The following is a 12,578-nucleotide window of genomic DNA, read 5'->3' as shown; positions in this document are numbered from 1 at the left end:
GAAGGCCTCCCTCCCCACGTTCTCCACCACCGTTACAAATAGGCAAAATTTATTCTTCTTTTTTTTTGTGTGTGTGTGTGCGTGTGGGTGTCTTTGCTGCCTATAGCATACACACAGTTGTACACGTATTTAGAGAAAGTTAGAGAAAGAGCGAAGGACGTTGCTTTACGAGAAGCGGCAAGGGTTGGCCTCATTACTATAAACACATAAATATATATATATATACACACACTCTCTCTCTCTCCTATAAACGCGTGTGTGTGTGTGTGTATATAGTCATATACGCACCTACGGCGCGCCGCAGTTGACGGAGTGGGCGGAGTGGAGTGCGGCGGAGGCGGCAAGAGGAAGAGGAAGCAGCAGCAGGCGGGGGTGGCGACGTCAAACCGCTTTATTGACGTCCGTGCGCGCGTTAGGGGCTGGGAGGGTGGGGGCAGAGGCAGGTCGTCGTTGCCGCTAGCAGCAGCAGCGCCATTCCCACCGCGGGGGGCACACGCACCTGCGACGCCGCAGGCTTTTTGTCGACTTGACGTTTTTCCTCCGCTTGCTTTTTCTTTTGGGGAGGAAGAGGAGGGGGAGGGGGGGCTAAAGTTTCTCACGCGCATCCGATTTCTGCCTCACCTCGCCTCGCTTCCTCGTCTTCCGCCGTGCGTTCTCCGCGACCCTGCGTGAGGGTGTGTTGCCTGCTTGACCTCCTGCCGGTATATCCTTCCCTTGGGCGGGGGATTTCACGGGTTGCCGGCGCCGCTTCCCCAAATACACACAACACACGCACAGCCAGGCCGATAAGGGCACGACCGGCGTGCGCAGTTTGGGCGTTTTCATTTGTTGCTTGCTGGGATCGGTGTAAACATATATTTATTTTCCTTTGTGCGTCTGAGTTTTCCAGCCACCCACCCCGCTCTCTGTCTGTGCCCGGCTGCGGGTGTGTTGCGCCGCGTAGACGATGCCGAGCAGTCAGACCACCGGCCAGCCGCAGCAGCAGCCACAGCAGCAGGCCTCCTTGGCGGCTGCGGCGGCGGTGGCGGTGGCAAGTGAATTTGTAGCACCGCAGCCGCCGCCGCAGCCGCCGCCGCCCGCGCAGCCGCAGCCGCAGCAGCTCACGACCACCACCACCACCGCCGCTGCCGCCGCCACGACGAAAACGACGAAGAGTAATAGTGATGGTAATCCCACCGCCACCGCCGCGGCGGCCGCGGCGGTGGTGGAACATGCCCATCTGCGTCCGCATGGGCCACTGTCCCGTCCGTCTGTCGCGTTGTCGGAGGAGATCATGTCGCTCTACCAGCTTATCAACAGCAAGTACAGCGAGGAACGGCGGCGGCGGCAGCCGGGCCCAAAGTACAACGACGGCTATGATGATAGGCATGGCCACTACCTCGTCTTCACCGGCGAGGTGATCTGGGGACGCTACACTGTGCAGGGGGTGCTTGGTCGTGGTAGCTTCGGCACGGTTCTGAAGTGCTTTGATGAGAAGCATCAGGAGCAGGTGGCGGCGAAGGTGATTCGCAACGGGGAGTACTTCTACAATCAAGGCCTCATGGAAGTGGACATCGTGGCGCGGCTGAACAGCCTGCCTATCCTTGAAAACCTTGTTGTGCGTCTCGGAAAGGTCTTTGTTTGGAAGGGACACCTGGTTCTGGTGTTTGAGATGCTGAGCATGAACCTGTTCCAGCTCATTCAACGCACGAACCACAACGGGGTGAGCCTGGACCTCACTAGAAAGTTTGCCTACCAGTTGATGTTGGTGTTAAGGCAGTTGGAGCAGCATAACCCGCCAATTATTCACTGTGATGTGAAGCCGGAGAATGTCGTGCTGCGGGACCCAAGTCGCAGCTCCATTCGCCTGATCGACTTTGGAAGCGCCTGCTACCTGCACCAGGGAGCAAAGCTGTACAAGTACGTGCAGTCGCGGTTTTACCGCAGCGTGGAGGTGATCCTGGAGCTGGGCTACGACACCGCCATTGACCGCTGGTCCCTTGCCTGCATGTTGGTGGAGCTGCACACCGGTGTCCCGCTCTTCGCTGGAAAGAACGAGTCTGACCAGCTCGCCCGCTTCATCGGGGTGCTGGGGCCGCTGCCCGATGACATGATTGAGCGGAGCGCAAAGAAGGACGTCTTTTTCCTCGACTCCCGGCAGTCGCAGCGGGGGGCCCTCCCGCAGCAGGCCACGGGGAGGGGGCGAAGTCCCGTCATGACGGCGTCAACGCAGCAGCGGGAACATGTCGCCTCCCCGTCTCCGGTGATTGCGGCGGAGGTGCTGAACAGCCTCTCCGCGACGTCCTCCATCTCCGCCGTCACCGCCGCCTCCACGGCCCCGGCGTGGTCCTACACCGACAACGCGGCCGCCGCCACCACAATCTTTGGAGCTCCGCCTCCCCAGCAGCAGCAGCAGGAGCAGCAGGCATTGGCCGCGGAAGCGGGAGGGGCGGCAACGGCAACGGCGGCGGAGGGGCGGCAGGGGTGTCGAACTTCCTTGTCCGGCGGCGGCGGCGGCGGCGGCAATGCCTGTGCCACCGGCGCGAGCAACAATAATAGTGGCGGCAATCCCGTGGCTGTGCCTGCGCTGCGACGCCCCGGCACGACGACCCACGCGATGTCGTCGTCGTCGCCCAAGAGGGATGGCGTAGGGCACACGGCGATGGCAGGCGGCGGGCCGCTCACGCCCACCGCCGTGCGAAGGTGCAAGCACACCACGCCCAGGAATCCATCGCAGCAGAAGGCGCTGCTCGGCGCGACTGCCTCCACGACCGTTCCGGTGGCGACATTCCCGACGCGGACCGCATTGGGGCTGCGGCCGGCCACCCTCACGTCAAGGCCCCGACCGACGTCCATGAGCCATCTGGCCGTGCACAACAGCGAGGGGTCGTTGTCCGCCGCTGCTGGGGGTGGCCGTGGCGGCATGCAGCAGACGAAGGCGGCAGCAGAGCAACAGCAGCAACAGCAGCAACAGCAACCACAAGTAAGCGCCTCACCGCCAAAGAGCCCGTTTGTGCTCCGCTGCCCGCCGACTCCCGAGCAGTGCCAAAGTCTTGAGGAAATCATTGGGGTGTACTCGGGTGGACCGCGCGGCTGCCGTCGGGGGCAGGCGGGACACGGTGTAGATGACTACAAGGTGTTTTTGGATTTCGTCCGGCGTTTGCTTTGCTACGACCCACGGAAACGCATGACTTGCACAGAGGCCTTAGAACACCCTTTTCTTTCAGAGTTAGAGGCGCAGAAGCAGTGGAAGTACCTGAGTGGACGGGCACCGTAGGGGAAGCTTGTGCGATCTTTCTGCCTGTGGTAATTATTCACTGTGTGGCGTGGGACTTGGGCCTTGCGTGTGTGCCTGCCCCTTGCTCGGTTGAGTGTTGTTTCTGCTGGCACCGCTTTTGGGCTCCTTCTTAGGGCCAGTGGGGATCGAGCGCGGCCGCGCCACAGCAAGGCAGAGAGTGGAGGGGAGCGTTGCAGTGTAACAACGCGTGCTGGCTGTGCCTGCTTTGCCTTATCGGCGTGCGTTGGATGACTGGCGTGGTGTGGAATTGGCTGCATGGCATATATATATATATGACTCGGTGTGTGCTTTTATGTATTGTTCTTATTTCTTTCTACCTGAGTGGGACGGAACGAGGATGTACAAAAAGAAACGGAGGGGTGAAGAACGAAAACGAAAAAATAAAAGAAAAAAAGAGCAGAGGAGGAAGAGGAGGAGGGGGGGAGGAAGCGAGGAGGAGCAGAAGGGCGAGGCCTATTTCTTTTGTTGTGTGTGTGTGTGTGTTCTCCGCTTACATGTTTTGCCATCGCGGCTTGGAGCGCGTGCGCGCGTCGGGGGCTGCTGCAAAGATCACTTGTGCCTCGGCATGCACCATGTGCGCCAACTCGCGGCCTGCGGCCGCCTGCGTCGCCAACCCAGTCGTCTGTCCTGCCTCTACCTGCCCGGGGACTTACATTCTCGGCGTGGGTGGGTGTTGCTCGTTTTACCTTTCCTTTTTCCTTGCACTCCCCGTCCCTTCACCCTTGACGAATGCCTCTGCTGCTTGCAATACACACCCGCACGCACTGTTGCGTCTGCACCGCACTCCCTATCTCTCTCTCTCTCTCTGTCTCTCTCTGCCTCGTTTTGCTGCTTCGTGTGCCGCTCGCCCCTTCCCCATGAATTCGTTTGCGGGCGAGGTAGCAGTGCGGTGTCAGGTTTCACAACTCGCTGTCTGTCATGTCAGCCCTTCGCCTCCCGACCGCGGAGGGCGGCCTCGGGGCCAGCCCATTCGACTTCTTGGCGTGCGAGACCAATGAGCAGCAGTTGTGGGCGGAGGTGTACATGCGGGAGTTCCCCGACCCCGATGAGTTCGCCGCCATGACGATGGAGGAGCAGCGCGAGATTGTGACGGAGCTGCGGGACGAGATGGACACGCTGGAGGAGGAGATGCGCGTGTTTCTGCGCCACGCCGAGTCCCTGCGCACGGCGCGGCCTGCGGCCGCCGTTGTCGGCTCCCCCACGAGCACGCGGAAGTCGCTTTCCACGTTCCTCCCCGCCGAGCACGCCCCACGGGAGCCGGAGGAGAGCTGCGTGAGCGAGTCGGCGGTTCTTGCGAGCGGCGAGGTCGGCGTCGAGGCGGGCACCTCCCCGACGTCGAGCACCCGCCGCGGTCAGGCGTATAGCCGCAAGTCGGTGGACACCGGCGACGCGTACGTGACGCTGGAGGACCGGGTGGCGATACTCAGCAAGGACAGGGAGAGGCTGCGGCAGCAGCGGGAGCGGGATGAGCGCGAGGGGGAGCACCTCCGCGACCTCCTCACGGCGACGGTGAAGGAGGCGGTGGGGCGCACGAAGGAGCTCCGGCTGGAGCTGCTGCAGCTGAAGCGGGAGGTGCTCAACGAGGGCAGCAGCACCGCCTCCTCCGATGACCTCTTGCGGTTTATGGACAAGCGCCACGACACGCAGGCAAAGTACCTCGACAAGCTGAATGCCCAGTGTGCGGCGGCGGAGCGAAACATCATGCAGACCCAGCAGCAGCTGCGCCAGCGCCACGCCGCGGGGGAGGCTTTTCACGCGATTGACTTTGAGCAGCTTCGCATAGAAAACCAGCAGTTTAACGAGCGCATAGAACGGAAGAACTTGGAGCTAGTGGAGTTGAAGGGGACCTCCACCCGCACCGTGCAAACGCTCAACACACTCATGGACACCCTCAACGGGCTCACCGCGGAACAAAACCGCCTGCGGAAGGACTTAAAAAGTCGCTGCGAGTATTTGGCGCGGCTGCAGCGGGAGATGGTCTCCGTCGTCCATGAGGCGGATGTCGCGGAGCGCAAAAACGCGGCCATCAAGGCCCAGCATGAGGCGGTGCGGGTGCCGAAGATCGAGCACTACGTGGCACAAAAGGCCGAGGAGTACGAGCTGCAAAAGGCGCAGCGGAATTGGAGGCGCAAGGTGGAGATTGCCGACGGGCAACTAAGCCTCGTTCAGCAGCAAATACGCACGCTGGCCAGGGCGACAAAAAGCCCACGGAAGTGGGCCAAAAACTTGGGGGGTCAAACGACAACCGTGTCAAGCTCCCTCAGAAAGGGTGCGGCACGAGACAGTAGAAGCGGATCGACCTACATGGATGCAGAGGGAACGTACGAGGTAGAGGCCGATCCCGACGCGAAACCCGTCGTTGGTGGCAGCAAAGCGCTTCTGAACATGAAGCGGAAGAAGTGAGACATTGGAATTCGGGCTGCGTGCACTTATTTGCGTGTCCAGTTGCACGCTGTCGGGACGGATGCTGACTACGGGATGCCGCGGTGGTGCGCGTCCCCGCACGGTGATGTACAGCGGCGCGATAGCCCAAGCAAACAGACAAAGAGAAACGAGACAAGCAGGATACACATATTGGCATCATTGAGGCAAACACTTTGAAACCCCCGTTAATGCTCCTTGTATAAATATTTCCCATTCCAGCTTTGGTTTTTGGATGGGGGGGAGGGGGGCAGGGAGTGCTGGCGGCGAGTGTGTCCACCGCATCTACCGCCGTGATGGCTGGTTCACTTGTTTCTTCTCTTCGGCGCTTGCGTGCTGCTTTCTTTGCGGCGGCGGAGGCGCCTGCCTGTGGGTGTGTAGTTGCGCCAAATGTTGGTTATGTATGCGCCCCTCCCTCTCTTCCTCGCTGCGTGGGCGCGTGGGCGGGGGCCTCTCCACCCATTGCCTCCCCGCACACATACATACATAACTATATATATATTTATGTATGTGTGTGCGTATACGTCGCCGCCCTCGCTTCCGCCCAGATGCTTCTCCCTGGCCTTCTCTCTTTCCCCCTCTCTCGCATGCGCACACACGGATTTCTTAGACTGCACAGAGCCGCATACGAGGCGTGAAGTGGTGGGCTGGTGGGGGGAGGAGGGAAAAAAGCCACCCACACGCGCGTGCACAGACACACCTGGTCCGCGCGTGAGTGCGTGTGTGTGGGACAGCCTCACCTTCCTTGGCGCTTGCCCGTGGTGTATCCAGTGAATGTCCGGGCGGCCAGTTTCCGCGGTCGTCGCAAAGACGCCCCGCCGAGGCAGGTCACCTTTCGTGGAGGACGACGAAAGCGTCGCGGAGCAATTCTCGCCGCGAAACGACCCAGGTAGCGGTGGGAACGCGGAGGTGTTCGGCATTACCGTCGCCGTGCGCATCCGCCCCTTCTCGCAGCGGGAAAAAGACGGGGAGAAGGATGGAAAGGGCCCCAGGGTGCTGAGGCCAGATGAGCCCGTCGTTGATGTGGAGGCGGACGGCAAAACGCTTATGCTGCTCGACCCGATGAGTACCGGCTCGTCCCACCTCACCTTTGTCTTTGACCACATCATCTCCCCGCTTGCGCCCAGTGTTGACTTGGATGTGCCGGACACCGGCAACCGCAGGGAGACTGTGCAGGACTGGCAGGACGGCGCCTCACAGCGTCCGGCGAGGGATACAGGGGATTCACTGAAGCCCCGTTGTGCACGTGACGTTGGGAGGCATGCAGCGGGACGGCGCTTCAGCTGCGGCACAACAGAGGCGGAGAAGGAGCAGCAGCAGGTGTTTGAACTGCTGGCCGTCCCTGTTGTGGGTTGGTCGCTGCGCGGCTTCAACGCTTGCGTCTTTGCCTACGGGCAAACCGGTAGCGGCAAGACCTACACAATGATGGGCACGCCAAAGTACGAGGGTCTCATTCCGCGCCTCTGCCGTCTGCTCTTCGCCCGCATTGCCGCAATGGAGGAGGCGGACGAGCAGCAGCAGCCGCCGCTGCCGAACGGTAGAGCCTCCCCGACACGCAGCCCGCCCGGGCTCAGCGGCGGCTCGAAGAGTGATGGGGAGAGTCGGCGGTGTACGCCCTCGCCGGACGCGTCCATGTCAAGCCTGGCGTACCCTGCGAGGGCGCGTCTCGTGAAGGTGACCATCTCCTTCATGGAGATCTACAATGAGCAGGTGCGGGACCTGCTGAAGCCGGACCGCGGAAAGAACACCCTGTCACACTACAACAGCCGGTTCGACTCGGACCCCATCGACGCGTACGAGACGCTGCGGGTCCGGCAGCACCCCCTGCACGGCCGGTTTGTGGAGGGGCTCACCAACGTGGAGGTGGACAGCTGGGGGGAGTGTCTGGAGTACATTCACCAGGGCAACGCCGTGCGGGCGCAGACAAGCACGCGGCACAACGAGACCAGCAGTCGGTCCCACGCCATCTTTCAATTGATCGTGACGCAGACGGCCTTCCTCGGCGGGCGCGTGCGCGGGCGGGAGGTGACGTCGCACCTCGTCTCCAAAGTCAACCTTGTCGACCTCGCTGGGAGTGAACGGCTGAAGCGCGACGGCGGCAGCGGGCGACTACAGTCCGAGGCCAACGCCATTAACTTGTCCCTATCCGTCCTGCGCCGCGTCATCACTGCGCTTCTGAAACGGGAGAAGCTGGTGCCGTACCGCGAGAGTCTCTTGACGTACGTGCTGGCGGACAACTTCGGCGGCAACTCCCGCACCATCATGTGCGCCACCATCTCCCCCCACTTCTCCAAGTACGCGGAGACGGAGTCCACGCTGCGCTACGCCGCGCTCGCACGCGGCGTGATGAACCGTGTGAAGGTCAACGAGCAGCCGCACGCCAAAATTATTCGCGAGCTCAAGGAGCGCATGAAGCAGCTGCAGGAGGAGCTGCACGGTCCGCACAGCCAGGGGCGAGCGTCTAGTTTGGAGGAAATGATGCAGCGGAAGGCGCGTGCCCTCGAAGAACTGCGCCAGCGGGAGGAGGAGTTGCAGGGGCTTCTCCGCGCGGCTCACCAGCGCGAGGAGGAGTTGTTGGAAAAGCTGAATCAAAACCAGGCCGCGAAGGCCAAGTGGAAGCAGAGGGCGCAGCGGCGTAAGCAAAAACGCGACCAACTCGTCACAACTCTGAAGGCTCTTGCGCGGCAGCAACCAGACCGCGTTGCAGAGAGCGTCAGGAAGCTCTCCAGCGAGGACAGCGAGACGGAAAGTGAAGACACGCCTAGCCCCGTAGCTCCGGCGCGTGCGTCGAAGAGCCACGAGTGTCTGCCGGAAATACCAAGCGCTGCGGCGGCGCAGAAAGAGGCTTTTCCGACTTCCACCAGCGCCCGCCAACGGCCGCGCGTGGAAGAGAAACACACAGCAATGGGGCTGCCGGTAAGCGAGTCGTCTTCGCCTTTGTCGTGCTGTGGGAGACACGGCAAAGGCGACGAGGGCAGGAGCACAGGCGGTGTCAGAAGCCAAGCTAGAGGCGGCAACGACAAGGACTACAGGCCAGTAGGGAAAATGGCAACGCATGAGGAAAATGCGCCGCGCCGGCTGACACCTCGCCCGCCTGCCACGCTCTCCCCATTGCGCCCCGCTGGGGCCCACCGCCCAGGAATTGTTTTGCCTCTCTCATTAATGAATAATGACAACTTAACGGAAGGTGTAAACAACCCCTTGGGCTACGAGGTGGCGGAGGCGGGCAAGCGGTCGACTGCCCCGTTGCGACTGGCTCCGTTGCAGGAGTCCCGCAGGTCGGAAGCGCCCGGTGCTGTGTGGGACCACGCGGAAATGGGAACCCCCGGCCGCCCCGTATCGCGCAGTCTTGGCTTGGAAGGAGGGCCTCAGCGCAAGGCGTGCGCCAATTATAACTCCTCCGGTGAATTAATTAGGCGGCTTTCCGCATCCAGGCCCCCTCCGCTGCAGATGTCACAACTTGTGACACCGGTGTGCTCCCAGCCTCGCTCCATTCTCCGGAGGAGAGACTCCGGCGCTGGAAGCTTTTTTTCAGGGAAAGACAACTGACTGGCCTCATTGGACGAATCTTATTAATAACAACCCCCCAAAGAGCTGAATCCATGAAGCCGCAGCCCTCCGTGCCTCGTGAATGTCATACCGTAGGGAGCGGGAAGGGGGGAAAAGAAAAGAAAAAACCTAAGGCCTGTATAGGTGTTGCGGCAGAGTAGTATGCCTCTGCACGTGTTACTTTTCCGTATGTACTTCTCCCCGCTTCTTCTAGTTTTGGTAAAATATTGTTGTTGTTGTTGTTTTTTGTATCTGTGTCTCCTACCCTTGAACCGCACGAAGCCCGTGTGGAACGGCCAATCCTTCCCGCCGCGTGAGAGTTGAATGCATTTGTGCATTTCCTCATTGGCCTGTTTTTGCTGGTGCCGCGTTGTATTTCTCCCTCCTTCTTCTGTGGTGGGGCGCCTGCCTCGTGCCTCGACACCCGCCGGGGCAACAAAAACAACCACGTGGTTCGCGATCGGAGTGAAGTTCGACGGCGGACGAGGAATAAGAGAGGTACAAGGCAGGATGAGCGGCTTTTACGGGGACGTGGCCGATTGGGCTCCCGTGCAATTCATCCTTGTCTCTTTTTCAGTGGGTGTGTATTTTTTTTTACTTATCTGAGCCGCTGTGTATGTTCGAGATATTTTTTTTCTTGTGTTGTTTTTGTTTTTGTTTTTGTTTTGATGGCCTCAGTGTTGCTGCCGTCAGCCGTACTTCCGCCCTGCCCCCTGGACACCGGCGCAGCTGGTGTGCACGCGTCAGTGATAATCCTCCTCTCTCTCTCTCCCTCCCTCTCTCTCACACACACACGCGCACGCACTTGCCTTCTGCGGATAGAGAAGGAGGCGGGAAATAAAGTAAAAGTGCTCTGGGAAGACAAAGAGAGGAAAGTAACGCACACAACTCAGTCGGCTGTGTGCCAATGTAAGCTGGCTGCATCGCTGTAGCGGCACGCCTCTCTGCCACTATTGAACCCTCAGCCACTACTTGTACTGATGTGTATGTTTTTCGCCATTATGCGGCACCCGTTAACACTGCCAGTTGGGCACATTTTGTGTGTGTGTGTGTGTGTGTGTGTGTGTTTTCTTATTGTTTCTTAGCAGCTCGTGGAAGGAGCGTGTGAATGAGCGGGTCTGCAATATAAACGCGTGAGTGCGTGTCTTTCTCAAACCACATTTGTTTCACTGTGTATTACTTGACTTATTTTATTTTTGTGTTTCCGACGATGCCGCGTTAGTGAGGGAGGGGTGGGAGAGGAAGGAGGTGTGTGTGTGTGTGTGCGGTTTCTTTCTGTTGGTTGTCGACTGTGTTGTCCCCCCCCCCCAACCGCCGCTGCCCCTCCCGCGGAGGGAAAATCCGGCGGCTGCAGTGGGAAACGGCGGGCCGCCGCCTCTCCAGCTCACAAAGAGCCCGGCTATCGACGATTGATTTATGCACGCATCGGGTTTACCGCTGCCTGTGTGCTGTCTGCCGCGTAGGCCCTGCCTTCGCTGCCGGGCCCCACTTGCACCAACTCGGTTGTCCCCCACTTTTTTGACTCGTCTCTCCCTCGCCGTAGGAGGAGGGAGAAGTGAAGCCCCCCCCCCCCCTCGGCCAGGGCGCATACTCCGGTGGGAGTTGTTGAAGGATTCCGCGAGGCAGCGGGGTTCTGGAGCGGTCGGCGCGTCCCTTGTTGAACTCCCCGGGTTGCTGTGTCCATCACGCGGGTTTTATGTAGTCCCAACGACGCCGCGGTGGCTTCGCAGTGCCGCCGTGCCCCCCCTCTCGGGTGCAGGCGCTTCTTCTCCTGCACGAGGCACCCGCCAGTGCGGGGGACGGCTCGGAGGGTGCGGGGCCGCCCCGCAGTTCCGCACGGCGATGACGTAGGCCTCCTGCGTCCGTGACGGGGAGCTCAACGCGGCGCGGGGCGTTGTGGTGCCGGGAACAGGCAACCCGCACGGGGTTGAGGAGGCTTTTTTGCGCTCATTTTCTGGGGTGTGCGGGTGCACGCCCTCGTTGAAACCCGGCAACACGCCGACGATCGGCTTCTGGGCGACGCTGCTTTTGGATGCGCAGACCCCGCCGCATCCGACTCGAGTCTGCGGTTGCGCTGACTTCTCTGTCGGTGGCTGGCAAAGGGCAACGGGGACAGCCAGCACGCCGCCGCTAGCAGCAAATTATTTGGCCGCGACGCCGCTACACGCACGGTGCGCAGCTTCGTGCATTCCGTCCGGGCTACGGACGGAGCCTACCGGCTGCCCAACGTTTTCCCTTCGAAAAAAGGAAAAAAAAGACTGAGAGAGCGAATAGCGCCGTGTTATTGTTGTTGTTTTTGTTTGCTGCTTTGTGCGTGCCAGGCTGCCCACTGGAGAGGCACCCACAACGTATACGCGCGAACTGCATTCTTCTTGCTGTGTGCATGCGCTTGGGGGCGGAAAGGAGGAGGGAGAAAAGTGACAGGAAGCGAAGCGACTTGAAGGGAAGAAAAAAAGGGGGCGGAAGGAAGGAGGCATGGACTTGGATGCGTTCCTGGACAAGAAGAGCAAGAAGCTCGCGGGGGGCAAAAAGAAGGCCAAAACGGGCGAGCTCTCCGAGAAGCAGCGAGCGGAGCTGGGCTTAGACGTCTTCGGCGGCCTGGAGGGCGCGAAGTCCGTCACGCCGGTGCCGGCGGAGAAGCCGGCGGGGGCCGTCAAGGCGGAGCCGGAGGCAGTCGCCTCCCCGACCGGCAGCCACGCGCCGGATGCCGCGTCGCCGTCCGACGGCGCCCCTGTAGAGGCCGCCGCGGACGCTGGGGCGGAGAGGGACGACGGGGATCGCGCGGAGGTGTTTGTGAGGGTGGTGAAGACCTCCGAAAAGAAGGCGAAGGGGTGGGACGCGGTGAAGCCGACGTCTGGCTCTGTGGGGGACCTGCTGGCAAGGGCAGTTGAGAAATCGGGGCCGCGAAAGTTCGTGGCCCGCGGCAAGGGTGACTCAACGGGGCCGCTGGGGAGCGGCGCAACCCTCAGCAGCGCCGACCTGCCGTCTCTGGAGGACATTGTGAGCGGAACTGCCAAAAAGGCGGAGTCCTCCCCAGCAGCGCCGACGGAACCGGCTAGTGCAGAAACGACTGCCCCTGGTGCATATAAGCCACCCACGGACAGGCCCTCGGCTGGCGCATATCAACCGCCCACGGACAAGCCGTCAACTGGTGCATATAAGCCGCCCACAGACAGGCCCTCGGCTGGCGCGTATAAGCCACCCACGGACAAGCCGTCTACGGCCGCAGATGCACTATCTAGTAATGAAACTGCAGAAGGGGCACCGATGCCGCCCGCAGACAAGCCGTCAACTGGTGCATATAAGCCGCCACAGACAGGCCCTCGGCTGG

General features: G+C 61.0%; 4 protein-coding genes across 4 annotated transcripts, besides 11 other annotated features; all 4 read left to right on the top strand.

Annotated features, from left to right (window-relative positions):
- Positions 1 to 66: 66 nt before the first annotated feature.
- Positions 67 to 91: a microsatellite.
- A 106-nt stretch (positions 92 to 197) lies between these two features.
- Positions 198 to 225: a microsatellite.
- A 721-nt stretch (positions 226 to 946) lies between these two features.
- Positions 947 to 3,256, top strand: Tco025E_02080 (putative serine/threonine protein kinase; the record flags this gene model as incomplete). Its single annotated transcript, XM_029369015.1, has 1 exon — positions 947 to 3,256. One exon carries the CDS (start codon positions 947 to 949, stop codon positions 3,254 to 3,256), a length of 2,310 nt encoding a protein of 769 aa, XP_029230882.1.
- Positions 3,257 to 3,638: 382 nt separating this feature from the next.
- Positions 3,639 to 3,729: a microsatellite.
- Positions 3,730 to 3,740: 11 nt separating this feature from the next.
- Positions 3,741 to 3,760: a microsatellite.
- A 300-nt stretch (positions 3,761 to 4,060) lies between these two features.
- Positions 4,061 to 4,094: a microsatellite.
- A 101-nt stretch (positions 4,095 to 4,195) lies between these two features.
- Positions 4,196 to 5,680, top strand: Tco025E_02079 (uncharacterized protein; the record flags this gene model as incomplete). Its single annotated transcript, XM_029369014.1, has 1 exon — positions 4,196 to 5,680. One exon carries the CDS (start codon positions 4,196 to 4,198, stop codon positions 5,678 to 5,680), a length of 1,485 nt encoding a protein of 494 aa, XP_029230881.1.
- A 792-nt stretch (positions 5,681 to 6,472) lies between these two features.
- Positions 6,473 to 9,247, top strand: Tco025E_02078 (putative kinesin; the record flags this gene model as incomplete). The annotated part of the gene is made up of 1 exon (XM_029369013.1): positions 6,473 to 9,247. The coding sequence occupies one exon, from the start codon at positions 6,473 to 6,475 to the stop codon at positions 9,245 to 9,247; it is 2,775 nt and encodes a 924-aa protein (XP_029230880.1).
- Positions 9,248 to 9,474: 227 nt separating this feature from the next.
- Positions 9,475 to 9,497: a microsatellite.
- Positions 9,498 to 9,889: 392 nt separating this feature from the next.
- Positions 9,890 to 9,914: a microsatellite.
- An 88-nt stretch (positions 9,915 to 10,002) lies between these two features.
- Positions 10,003 to 10,032: a microsatellite.
- Positions 10,033 to 10,285: 253 nt separating this feature from the next.
- Positions 10,286 to 10,314: a microsatellite.
- A 181-nt stretch (positions 10,315 to 10,495) lies between these two features.
- Positions 10,496 to 10,512: a microsatellite.
- A 1,014-nt stretch (positions 10,513 to 11,526) lies between these two features.
- Positions 11,527 to 11,548: a microsatellite.
- Positions 11,549 to 11,722: 174 nt separating this feature from the next.
- Tco025E_02077 (translation initiation factor IF-2) lies at positions 11,723 to 12,578 on the top strand (the record flags this gene model as incomplete). Its single annotated transcript, XM_029369012.1, has 1 exon — positions 11,723 to 12,578. A coding segment is annotated over one exon (856 nt), but the record flags the coding sequence as incomplete, so codon positions are not given.

Source organism: Trypanosoma conorhini (assembly GCF_003719485.1).
Source record: "Trypanosoma conorhini strain 025E chromosome Unknown Tco_14.4_contig_00077, whole genome shotgun sequence".
Taxonomy (NCBI): domain Eukaryota; phylum Euglenozoa; class Kinetoplastea; order Trypanosomatida; family Trypanosomatidae; genus Trypanosoma; species Trypanosoma conorhini.
This window is presented reverse-complemented; position numbering and strand designations above follow the sequence as displayed.